The sequence below is a fragment of the Coptis chinensis genome, chromosome 7 (genome assembly GCF_015680905.1).
Source record: "Coptis chinensis isolate HL-2020 chromosome 7, ASM1568090v1, whole genome shotgun sequence".
NCBI classification, from domain to species: Eukaryota; Viridiplantae; Streptophyta; class Magnoliopsida; order Ranunculales; family Ranunculaceae; genus Coptis; species Coptis chinensis.
The window spans coordinates 65,735,919-65,749,645 of NC_141462.1; the positions used below are offsets into that span (position 1 = coordinate 65,735,919).

The 13,727-nt window shown below is 40.2% G+C and overlaps 1 protein-coding gene and 1 pseudogene across 1 annotated transcript; both read right to left on the reverse strand.

The window, feature by feature from the left end:
- Positions 1 to 2,426: 2,426 nt before the first annotated feature.
- On the reverse strand, positions 2,427 to 8,856 carry LOC147488438 (spliceosome-associated protein 130 A). The gene is made up of 3 exons (XM_086570886.1): positions 5,809 to 8,856; positions 4,723 to 5,214; positions 2,427 to 2,754 (listed from the first exon to the last, which is right to left on the reverse strand). Exons 1-3 carry the CDS (start codon positions 8,809 to 8,811, stop codon positions 2,617 to 2,619), a joined length of 3,633 nt encoding a protein of 1,210 aa, XP_086427012.1. The 5' UTR covers positions 8,812 to 8,856; the 3' UTR covers positions 2,427 to 2,616.
- A 2,954-nt stretch (positions 8,857 to 11,810) lies between these two features.
- Positions 11,811 to 13,153, reverse strand: LOC147488439 (uncharacterized; annotated as a pseudogene).
- Between the last annotated feature and the right edge of the window lie 574 nt (positions 13,154 to 13,727).

The following is a 13,727-nucleotide window of genomic DNA, read 5'->3' on the forward strand; positions in this document are numbered from 1 at the left end:
TTTTTTAAGTATCAAGCCTTTGAAAGGTAGTTTACACTCTCATCCAGGATTGGAGGGGTAGTATTGTTTGTATGCGGTTATGGATGTTTGGGTTTCTAGCTTCTGCGCAGTTGGTATTGATGTCGTCTTCTGTCTCAGTTTCTAGAACATAATCAAGTTGTTTGTTTGAAGTATTATAGAGGCACATGAGCTCTATCTCACGAGGAATTATTCTTTCCATCTTCCACTATTCCAAAAGTTCGCAGTCATAAAAAGGCGCAACCCACCCTCCACCCTCTATAGTAAGTATTGTTTGATGCATGTTATGTTAGAATTTTTTTGTGTGTATTAGAGTATGAGTATTGTTTTTTTAAGTGGGCATTGGTTGGTTGTATAAGTTGGTATTTGATTTTCTCTGTTTCAAGTTCAAGTCGAAATAGACAAGTCTTTGTATGTTCCTACTCAACCTTGTATATTCCAACTTGAGAGGGGAATCGAGATATAAGGGAAGGAGAATATGGAGACGTATGAGAAAGAGTACTCATACTCATGTCTCCATATTCTAGCATGCCTTGATGAACTCTTCATGACAAGGCATATCCACTAGAAGTCTTCAGTATTCAGGTAGCAGTCAAGCCTAAACTGCAAGTATGTTTCAGGTAGCAGTCACGCCTAAACTGCACGTATGTTTTAGGTAGCAGTCAAGCCTAAACTGCACAAGTATTCAATATTCAGTATTCAGGAGTACCCATAAAAGTATTTTGTTGACATTAACAATGATATTGATAGTAGCAGCCAATAAGCGCACATCAAATTAGTGTTATTGTTTTCAATTTATATTATGACAACCATAACAGCGAATGGAGTGAGTAGTAGCCAAACAGCGCGCCACTAAACTGGTGTTATGGTTTCAGTTTGTGACTATGGTACACCTTCAGTATTCAGGTTAGGTTATTGCCTACTCCGACAGTTTCACCTCTAGAACGTCTCAACAGTTGTTCGAGTTTTTCAACTAAAGACAGTTTTATGCGAAAAGGGGAAACAATATTCTTATATTTTCTTTTTTGTAATCCAAACTATAATTTGCATAGTTTGTGTAATTGTAGCTTGAAGGGGAGTGTTAGAATATGTCAGTATTAGAATATGTCAAATATGAAAAGTCTCACGTTTCTATAAATGTGGACATCCATATCTAGTAGTTTCTATTATCATGTTCGAGGTTAATATAAGTATGTAACTCTCAAATGCAATAACTCACTAATCCTAATCAACCTCTAGTCTTCTCCATTGTTATTCTTTTTTGTTTCCATAATATATCAATGTCACAACTCTCCTAGCATCACCACTAACATAGAAATTTAACAAGTTCTGTTTATTTGGTGGTTGACTATATAGGGTTCTTCAGCCTAGAGTTGATTCTGATTTGTGACTGATTTACTTAGCAGGTGCTAAACAGTTGGAGTTGAGAAGTTTTCGTTCTTACTGCGATGTCAAGCGGCTTTTAAGAAGGCATGAAATCTGATTTACTTGATTGTTTACTTGCTATTACTGAATTAGGGAGAGGGATTCTTCCATCATGAAACTTTGCAGCTGTTCTAATTTCCAAGTGTATGTAATGTTACAGTGTAACACCCAGGAGTGATACTGATATTCGGTTCCTTGCTGATGGAAGCATGGGTAGGAGATAATATTTTGAAGACTATGGGTAATATTGTCTCTGTGTAACTGCTAGGAAACAAGTTTGTTGTGAATTTCGGGCACTTTCGAAGTACCACACCATGCATAGCACCAGCTGTTTAACTATTCGTCTATACTCTAATAGTCTATAGTTCTATGCCACTATAACAATTGAATGGTGGAAAGAAGAGGTAAATCGCAACGTAAGTAGTGGGTGGACTGTACACTGCGAGCTGGAGGGCCAAGTACGCACTTGTACTCAGTCCTTACAGAATACACCTACCTGGCACGGAAAAGCCTTCGGTCCTCAACTTTTAGGACCGAAGCCCATCGGCTGACGTGGTAAACAAATTTGTGGTACCAATTTCATTTGTCGGATGTCAACCTGCATGACATCTAGAATTGGCCGAGTCTTGGCTAGAACCATGAGTCCCATACATCTGTCCACTTATGATGTCCATACAGCTATGCTCTATATACTGTTTCGCATCTTCTACTCATTACTTGGACAAAACAAGGGGTCACTCCAATGCAATTCCAACAGTCTTTCCTGCACCCCGGTGGAGCATGAAAAGTGGGCAGAGAGCTAGAGAATCTTCGCAAGGGGTTAAACCATGCAGTTCTCCAGTTTGGCCTTACTCTGCAGTAAAACTCTAATTGAATTCTTATATGCTAGAATAAGTTTGACATAACATGGACATCCACTAACTGGGACACGAGTTCAAATAAATGCCTTTAAAACAAAACATGTGGAAAGATCTCAGAGCCACTGGGAGTCAAAGGTTATATGTTTTTGAATGAGTTCAGGACTAAACTCTGTCAAATACAAACTGCAGAAAAAGGTACTTCAACACAAACTGAAAATCCTACATTAAGTAATAATATTACATGAAGTAAGAATACCGCAAAAGGAGCTTGTTACAGAATATTCCCGCTTAACTAGTTGATACAGAAGCCTCTTCAGATTATCTTATTTCTAATATCTTCAAGTTTCTTCAATATTTCTCCAGGAGTTCTATCCAGTTCATCAGCAATCTTCTTCTGCAAGTCAGGAGGAAGAGTGGGAAACTGCTCACAGAGATCACCATCAATCACGTCCTGCAAAATAGATTCACAACCCTTATTGATTAACCTCACAAAAACAACTTCACTTAATTCTGAATCTCTTAATTATTTTCCTTTAAATAAATAGTCAACAAGACAAATTACTGAGATGGCTACAACGAAAAGGACAGAAAAAACATAACAAATTGCAAACAAATATATAGATAGTAGGGATTCACTGTTGTTTTGTATGGTATAGTGTAACCTAAATACTGAGAAGACTACAATGAAAAAGGACAGATAAACGTAACAAACAGCAACCAAATATACAGATAATAGGGATTTACGGTCTGTTTGTGTACAGTATTAACCTAAATACGTCAATTGTTTGTTCCCTCCAGTGGCGGAGCCAGGATTTTAACTGAGAGTTAGCCCAAAATAAGATGTACGACAACACTTGATTAACAATAACAATAAATTGTCAATTTTGCAAAAACTAATATTTTTTTGAGAATCACAAATATGTAGTTTTTTTTTTTACTAAAATATACAATTTAACACAGGGAAAACTTACGACAAAGTTCTAAGCCAGTCGCCATTGCAGCTAGATTCGTAGCTGAATGTTTACTTTTGCATTCATTAGTGCATTAGCTGTTTGGGTAACTACATAGAAAAGAATTTTGAAAATTTAAATACTTTGACCAGCAAAAAGGCCAAAGTTTAAATCAAAATCAGACATTCTTCGAAACTTTCGTGTGTTTTAATGCTACTACAGTCTATAATTGATTGAAATTTTCAATTTTCTGATTAAATCTATGTCTGGTGACCAAACTAAAATCTCCTGTATCAGTCCCTGGACCACATGTAAATTTTGTTTTTTCGTTTTTCCCCTCCTTTTCCTGTTCTTCCATTTATGTACATATCCACATTTATGAAATGTTTTTTTTAATATTAATGAAGCCATAGCTTACCTAGCAAATAACAAGTGCCTTATAATAAGATTTTTCTTTTTTTACCGTAAGCCTTTGCATAAGGTTGAACAGTTTGTAGGCTATTTAATTAATGTCCACACTCCCCCCGAATGCCACATGGAAAGAACTCTACAAACTAATCCTTTAGCTATACAGGAGAAAAAACCAATTAACATCACAACTATCTTATGAAGTTAACACTCAGCATTAAACTTTTGCTGTTTTCTCTCAAACATATCTAGTCTTTTTTTACTTTCACGAATAATAAACATTTCCCCAAATCTCAGGGTTAGCCAACACCCCTGGCTCCGCTGCTGCTTCCCTCCTACAAGCGGGGGGAGACAGCGCAAATGCAGAAAGGACAGAAAACATGTATTTTCGAATCCCACCCAGTTAGCTTTGACACCTATTTTCAGGTTAGCAACAAAAACCGAGGGACGTTATCACCTATAGTCCTATACATCTCATTGCCCAATGGAAACGATTTTGGAAGGAGTAGCCAATTATCTTGGTTTTTAAGATAATAAATCAAAACTTATGATATAAAGTAAGGCCAATAAACCAATCATGACACAAAGTGAGACAAAATTTTGTACACACATGGAAGGGTACAAATGACACTCCTAAGAAGTAAAAGAGTCAATTGCAAACTACAGTACCATGCAGTGTTGCAATTGATGTATAACAGAACAGTAAAAACATTTCGATATATGCCAGTTTCTATAAAACATCAAGATAGGTGGTAGTGTTGATATGACCATAAGCCGATCTATGCTTACGAGCTATACAGTCAAAGGTTTGCTTAGGCCCATCGCCTAAGCTCCTAGGATCACCACTATCACCTTGCCCTAAGGCCTCTTAGGCTCGCGCCTAGAGTCGCCTAGGCCCGTTGCCTAGTTTCTAGACTGACCTGACCCCTACCACCTAGTTAGTTTCTTCACCTTTAACTGCATAGGTTATGAGTATATGGAAATACCTAGGTGAACATATGGAAGGATTTGGTTGATAAGCAATGATATATGATAATGAGAATCCAAGAAGAGTACATTACCTTTACTGGGAAATATGCAGATCTGTACGCTATGTGATCTCTTCCACAAAGAGGTGGATGTTCCTGCCTCATATGCATCTCTAAATGGGAAAAGAAGTCAACATCCTCTCTGGAGGTGAATGCAAGCAATGCCCCGATGCATCCCATTACTGTCCCATAAATGAGGCACTCACCACCTCCTGGTATGAGAGATGTTTTTTGCATGCACGTAACAACATCACCAACATGGAACTGTACAATCTCTTCTACCTTGTTGGGAGCCCCATTCAACTTTCCTTGTTCCCACTTTATCTTCCCACCAGTTGGATCTTCTTCAACCTCGTCCGAGATATCCTGTGGTAGACGCATGAAGTAAACATTCCCAAACTTATCAGCCCCAGCCATCGTGTCAAAATCTATGTGGTACGATGCTGTAAGCCATCTAGGAACACTATCATCTGCAAATACATACAGCTGATTCTCGTCACGTCTATACTTGCAGTAGTGGAAGGACTGTAAAAGAAAATGACATCAGTTAGCAATGAAGCTATATCAAATAAAAACAACTTGACAAGTAAATGGGAGACTTTGTAGAAAATCATAAAATATACAACAATTTCTTAAACTCTTTTCAAAGTTTGCAAAGTTGCTTCTAACAAATAGTGAACTTCTGTAGAAAATTCTTCAGCTCTCTTTTCAAAGTTTGCAAAGTTGCTTCTAACAAATAGTGAACTTCTGTAGAAAATTCTTCAGCTCTCCATTATAAAATAGAGAAAAAGGATTATATGTACAAAAACTTAATACAACAATTTGGAAAAGTAGAATTGAGGTATAAACATTGAATGATATCATCTTAATACTCTGCACTTAGTAAATGGACGGTCACCCAGGGGGTAAGAGCTGTGTATTAACATATGGTAATTGAGATCATAGACATAGCCTCTTCTAGCATAGATGCATAAGCAATTGCACTATAATTAAAAAGTAAGACTCCCAGTATCATCTTCATAATAGAATAGTAATTTCAGCAGGAAGTCATTTTATTTTCTTTTGCAAAAAACATTCAATAATTGAGATACAAAAGCGAGTTCTACTAAGAACTTATACCTCTTGGATGTCTCCAACGTATATCCGGTCTCGATATGTGTGAATAGAGATTATTGTATTGGGGAAAAGCTTATTCTCGCATTTCCTAAGTAACTTCCTCTTCCCCAAATCATATAATCTGAGTACTGGTCCAATCCCAGCAAGCAGCCGCCCTTGAAACTGACACAAGGCAAGGGGAATGCCATCTACTTCGGTCTTGTGCAATAGCTGCAGGCTTTTCCCATCTTCTATGAACCTATATATATGGATATATCCTGCTGCAAAACTTCTCTTGGGCCAAAACTTCAATGCTTTTGCTGTACCCACTGCCAAAAGAGTTCCATATTCCTTATCGTGGAAATTCACAGTACATACACTGAAAGCAGCTTCATTCTCCTGAAGCTCTAGCAGACATGTCGTACTTGTAGTCCTTGGTTCAAAAATTCTGATGCAAGAAGCCCACTTCTCTGATTCTCCCTTTGGATAACCATACTGCTCATCAGAGAGAGGGTCATCGTCACCACCATTTTCCATCTGCTCCATATTACCATTTCCATTCTCCTCACCTCCAGCAGCCTCCAAGCATTCCTTTCTTGCAGCTTCACGTTCATCTGCACTGAATGCTCCCTGATCACTCTCAATCACGATCAATAGCTTTCTCTTGGGGTGAAGAACAAATTTCCGTGGGGTATATCTTAACGGAATCACTGTTTCATTGAATGTCTCTCCCAAGCGTTCAATAGTGAAGACCCTAAGAGCATCCCCAGCAACAGATACAACACCTTCTGAGCACTGGTCAGATGAAAATGAAGCTGCATATTCAAGAGTCTCATACGATAGAGGAGTCAACAAAAAGTGTCCTTGGTGAATATACCCAAGCCAAGGCCGACTTGACAAGCAAAGCATTGCCCTCCTACCTCTCACAAGAGCAGAAAAGAGTTTTGGGGCTCTCAATCCCAAGAAACGGGAACGCGTATCTGAAAGTTGACCCGTCACCATGTCAACCACGGTTCTAAAGAGAACACCGTTCTGCAAACCAGCATTAAGGAAAACACTAGCCGGGTGATCAGCACCATCCTCCCCTCCTACCGAAGCCTGAACCTCAAGCAGGAGAAGTGATTCTGGGGGTGAAGACACACTCTGTACACTCAAAATCTGCATACAGTCATCAGGATCTAAAGATAAGATACGGATGGTGTTGTCATAGGACCCAACAGCAAGGAAACGCGACCTCTGCCTTCCTTCAGGAACTGGGGCAATGTCTAAACAAGCGACATCTCCCGACATTTCATGCTTCTCAACTTCCATTAGCTGACCAGTTATGTCCATCTCAAAGTATATAAGCTCCCCTCCACTCAGAGCTATAACCACCTGAGCTCTATTGGAGCCAACTTTCACAATCGTCCTCTTCCCAGGAGTCTTCCACTCATTGATACGCCCATCCTCCCTTATATGCCTAATTCCATTTGGATGGACCTGCATCAGAGAATCATCACCTAAGAGAGAAACTGAAAGCGATGGAGTAGTGTCAAGAAAGCCGCTATCGTTAACTTCTTCAACCGTCTCACCAATAGAAAGCACGAGAGTAGCACTTGTAAACGAAACAACAATATATGCATCAAACTCATCGTTTATATTCTTCTTCACAGTCCAAACAGCATTTGGGATACCAGGGAGCTGAGATACAGCCATCTCACTAACAGCCAATCCCGGTCTCAGTATCCTTAGGGAAGAACGAGGGCCCCGTCCACAGAGAGTGAAGATCTGAGGAGTTTCTTCCTCAAACAAATTTGTGACTTTCATATCCATGATTGGCATCAAGCTCTCAACTTGGTCAATCCTCATAAGGTTCTTAAATCCTCTCGGCTGGAAAAAGACAGGTTGAAAACCTTCCTCGGTTTCCATTAACGTAGCTGATGAAGACTCAACGTCCGCATCATCTCCAATTGCCCTAAACTGATATAAGCCATGATTCCCAAACTCAGATGCAGCAAACAGAAAACCAGTTTTCAAAACACACATAGAAACCGTAACAGGAATGGTATCAAAATACTTAATCTTCAACTCAGTCACGCGATCATTATCATGCTCCAACGTACACTTAAACACATCCCCATACTCCGTCTGCAACAAAAAGAAAAACATCGACTTATGCCTATGAGTAGCCGCGGACACAATAAGCACCCCACGTTCCGCAGGCAAGTCAGCCCGTCTAGGAATAACAGCACGAACATCTGGATGACCCTGGTTCTTATAAATAACGAAATTCTCTGCACAAACAAGTATCCCACTAGGCCCATCAGCACCACCCGGAACCGTAACAAGCATATTCGCCCCATTATCAATCGGTTCCGACCACTTCCTAGACACATGATTCAACCCAAGATCCAACTCATAAAATGTCAAATGCTTCTGCGCTTCGTTGGCAGAAACACCCGTAGAATCCTGATCAGCTTCAATATAATCCAACTCAATTGCCGCGAAAACAGGATTATCAAACCCACAATCCACCCCAGCAATAGAATACACAATGGTATGACTCTTATGCGCCTCCAACGGAGACGATATAGTCAACCGGGCAGAACTATCCCTATTCAAAACATAAACAAGCTTCTGCTTCTCACATGCAGCTATCATAACAGCTCTACCTTTCGGGTCAACAGCAATATATTGACCAGGAACTATTCTCCTACACCCAGACTTACCAAAAGTTTCTTGATGTATTTTATCGAAACAGTTTTTAAGTTTATTATATTCTAATATTACGATACGGCCAGAATCGGAACCAACAACTATGTAATCTTTAGATGCACCAGTTAATCTAAATTGAGCTAATGAACGAATAGCACCAAATACTTCTACTGATAATATAGTTTGGATTTTACCGTTATCGTCGGGTCGTAATAAGTCTAGTACTTTCCCACGGGCTACTACAATTTCTTGTGTTTTTGTTCCTGTGAAGTTTCCATTTGCTGCACAGACTATTCCGGTTGCCTGTTGCAGTGTTAGACTGTAGAGATACATTATTTGTTTTGGAGGAGGGAGGAAAAAAAAATGAAGAGCCCTAAGTGTGGAGGACTGAGGTGGTGGGAGTTTATAGGGTTTATGGATTTTGAGTTTTAATGGGCCGGGCTTACTGGTCTGGTTTATGGGCCCATTAAAACATTGCCATCATGTGATATCGAAAGCACATTAAAACGTTTCTGCAGTAACCAAAAAAGAGTTAAAAGAGATTTAAACAAATGGAATAGAAATGTTTTTGGGAATATCCATTTTCGAATCAAAAGCATCTGTGAGGAGATCAGAAAGTGCCAATTGAACCCTAATTCACCTACGAGCGAAACCTGATGGAGGACCTTAATCAAGCCATCCAACTCCAAGAAAAACAATGGAGGGATAAATCTAGAAATACGATGCTACAATGTGATGGGACAAACTCACGTTATTTTCATCTATTGACTATCGTCAAAAAGAATCGCATTGAGATTAACAAAATCTGGAAAACTAATGACACATGGGTAGAGGAGCGCAACGCAATTGGTAAAACCATTGAGGATCACTTCAAAAATCTTTTCACTTCATCTAACCCGGCTACCAGAATCAGTGATGTAAGGGGTTGTTTGGTTTTTTTTTTTAAAAATTTAAGCATTCAGCACTGCTGAAAACTAAGTTTTCAGCCTTCAGCGAAAGGTAAGTTGTTTGTTTTCTTTTCTCACTGAATGCTGAAGAAAAAGTCGCTCAAATTATGTTTCCACCTCTACCCTTCCATAACTTGATAACCCTTCCACAACGTAACTCATCTTCTCCCACTTTTGGTTGATGCACTATAATAACTAGGTATGTAAAAGTCGTGTTTTATAATTTTTTTTCCAGCAAATACTGATTTCTCTACTCTATTTATCTTTGATCCATTCTCAATATGTGTTGTGTGTACCGTTTATATATCTGTTTGTTTTTGTGTTTTTGTTGTTCTTTTATTGATTGGCAAAGATGTTTGAATACGTTGGAAACAATTCCTTCATTGTAATATGTATTAATTAATTGATCAACATGTTTTGAATGATGCATATAGCTAGTACAAACTTGAGTGTTATTTATATAAGACTGCCTAGCTAGTTAAGAATATATCATAAAGTAAAAAGCTTTACATACTGAATGGGCAGATTCCTTTGTCCTTCATGTTAGAACTTGTATTAGAACTTGTTAGCAATTTAGCATGTACCAATATGTCGGCCATCAGCCTAAACATCAATTACCATCACATGCTCACTAGCACAATACCAAAAGCTAAATGTCAGGGTACTTATAGTGCCGCTTCAATAACATATTTTGCTCAATGTTACATTCTTGAATCGAAGTGTTAAGCACAGAAAAACAATGTAACCTTATAAATTCAAACCTTTTATCCCACTAGCACTGCAATGAAGCTATGATGATTATATACTTCTCAGCAACAAGTGATAAGTGCTCAAAAAGTGCTATTTAACCCTCGATTATGCCTCTTGTTTAGCCATCTTAGTGAGCTAATAGTGTTTGTAAGTTATGTTTTATGATTCTATATGTGAAAGAGAAAGTTTTGTAGAATATTAGAGAAAAAGGGGTAAAACGGAGCAATTCGGAGCAATAAGGATTGTTTCAGCAAGATTTGCCAAAACACACCAGTTGAGGGTTGGAAGTAATGTTTTTTTGGAGATGGTGAAGGAGATGGTGATTGGGGAAAGATGAGACTGGACTTCGGTTTTGAAGTTGCCTCACGCACCCAAAGATATTGCTTGGGATCAAGTCTCGATTAAGCGTAGTTACGGAAAAATGACGAAGGTTGGATTTTATAGGTAGCATTGGTGATAGTTACTTCCTCGTTCTCCAATATTCCAATCGTGGGATGAAGTTGGAGAACTGGCGGAGAACTGGCCCAATCATGGGATGAAGTTGAGAGCTGGCGGGACAAATTTGTCGCCTCGTGGGATGAAGTTAATAGAATCAAGGGACATCTGTCGATCGTGGAATGAAGTTGAGAACCGGGCGGGAGAACGGCTCCGTGGGATGAAGTTGGAGAACTGGCGGGACATCTGTCAACTCGTGGTTTGAAGTTGGACAACTGGCGGGAGAACTGTCAGCTCGTGGGATGAAGTTGGAGAACTGGCGGGACATCTGTTAGCTCGTAGGATGAAGTTGGAGAACTGGCGGGAGAACTGTCAGCTCGTGGGATGAAGTTGAGAATCGGCGAGAACTGTCGGTTCGTGGGATGATGAATTGAGAATTGGCGGGACATCTGTCAGCTCGTAGGATGAAGTTGGAGAACTGGCGGGACATCTGTCAGCTCGTGGATTGAAGTTGGAGAACTGCCGGGACATCTGTCAACTCGTGGGATGAAGTTGGAGAACTGGCGGGACATCTGTCAGCTCGTGGAATGAAGTTGGAGAACCGGGAGAATCTGTCAACTCGTGGGATAAAGTTGAGAACTTCGATGAAGTTGTAGGATGAAGTTGAGAACTGGCGGGACATCCGTCGGCCAGTAGGATGAAGTTGAGAACCGGCGGGACATCTGTCATTTCGTGGGATGAAGTTAGAATCTGGCGGGAGGAACTGCCGCGATTCGAAGGATGAGAATCTTAGGCGACATCCGTCGGCTCGTAGGATGATGAAGTTGGAGAACGGAAACTGTCGGCTTCGTGGGATGAAGTTGGAGAACTGGCGGGAGAACTGTCAGCTCGTGGAATGTAGGCTTTGAGCATGAGCTTTTTCATAGATAAGCTCTGAGCATGGGCTCTGAGTGTGGGCTTGTTTATAGTTGGGCTCTAAGCGTGGGCTTGTTTATAGTTAAGCTCTGAGCATGGGCTTGTTTATAGTTGGGCTCTAAGCATGGGCTTGTATTGAATTGGGCTTATATTGGGCCACATTTGTGGGGGCCGGAACATCGCCCTCTCTTTGTTACATGGGCAAGGCCCGTGTGGCAAAGAAGTTTTTTTTTTTTTTAAGAATGTCTCCTTTGAATAAAAGAGTTTACAATGTACATTGTTGACGATTAGATACTCTACTAAGGTACAGTTCCCATCACAGTCCTGTGTCTTGGATATGTAAGAGTCGAATAGACATTTACAAAGCCAACTTCTGTCATTGTCTCTTCCACATCGGTCGGGTAGTACTCATCCAAAAATGGTTACGTGCTTTTTTCATCGGTGTAAACAATCTTGGTGATAACTCCCCGGGATCTTGGACTTTGGCGAATTATCGGTTATTGCAAGCATGCCTCGGGGCCGAGAAGCTCGGAAGGCTTCCTTCACCAGCCAACTATTGCTCTTGTAGGACATTCATGAATCACATATGCAAGAGAGACAAGGTCAAAAGAATTGGATGGAAGGTCCGTGGCTTCACCATTTGCATGAACCCAACTAATTGGATTTTTCTTGGGATCATCTCCTTCTCCTTGAAGCTTTACTGACAAGAAAGTAAGGTGATAGATCCAACCCGGTAACTTTTTTTGAAGGAAACCCGTCGACCAAAGAAATCTTGTGCTAACACCAACGTAACAACCGATATCCAATATATCATTGATCATAGAATTTACTGAACACAGTTGATATAATCTTTGTTCAATCGCTTGAAGCCAATTTCCATGCACAACTTGATTAAGCCGTCCACAATGGGAGAGGCATTGGGAATTGCTCTTTTACCAATGGACATAGTCGCAGCTTTTGCTACGCCACGCCATGGGAACTTGCTATCTTGTGTTGGTGAAAGCAACTATTGTTTCTCTTTGTGGCATCCATGAGGAAAGGTTTCTCCATATATTCTTTGGAAATCAAACTCTTGGGTGGTGAATTTGGACTTGTATGTGTAGGCATATAACCAGATGGATTGCCTCCAGTGCACAAAATAAATTTGGGCCTTCTCACACATGTTGACAGCAACGAGGAGCTCTCGATGGTAGAATAGAAAGATGATCCAGGTAGTAAAATGTTGAATAACCCATAGGTATAGGCATATCCAGACAAAATCCCGCACAAATGTCCAAGTAAGGAGACATTCGTCATCAAAAGCTGGAATACAATCAACAAGATCCAAACATACCATTTAGCAGGAACATTAAAAAGTCCAAACACGCTTCTAGATTGGGCGCCACTGAGACTTGTCTCTATAACAATCATGGAAAATAAGATTCCAGAGAATCCTATTGCGCATTCATTCACAAGATCTGATGTTGGGAAAAGGGATTATAGGCAACCAATAATGCAATAGAAAGATGAATGAGAGCATTGCTGATAGCCAGAATTATTATCACATACAGCAAGCGGACAGATCCCATAATTCTCTCCAGTTCAGATCCCAAAGGCACCAGGGCTGGAGTGAGACTAGTGCTGTCCATGGTCTTATTGAGCACCTTAAGTGCAAGTTGGACAGCCTCCTCCCTTGTGATATCATCTTTGTAATCCTGCTTCAAAGTATTGATTTGCAGGCAGTTTGGTTGTTGAGCGGCGGCAAATCAAGTTTACTTGAAGGCAAATGCATCTGGCCGACATTCAATACTAGAATCCCATTAATGGCCCCTATAAACCGTTGGCTTCCTTAGTAACACACACCTCTCAAAACCAATGAAAACAGTGTGGCGCTTTTCCATCAAACAATTTGAGCTCCAACTTTCCCCGAGTTCTTGTGGCCATTGTTACCGTGAGACACCACCACGGACCCAAGTTCACACATGGTGCTTACATTAACCGGGGTGCCACCAACAAGCGAGAATTACCTTTGTAAGGCAAATGCAATTGGAAAAAAAAATAAAATGCATTCAAAGTTCTTCAGCGGCTATTCTATGGATCATCGCACCAGCGGCAATGCGACAATGCGAGCGGCATTATTGGATCGGCTACTCGAGCGGCAATTCAAACTTTTAGTTTTGATCGGCAAATCAAGAAAATTAATAGGTCGGCAGTTGTTATATA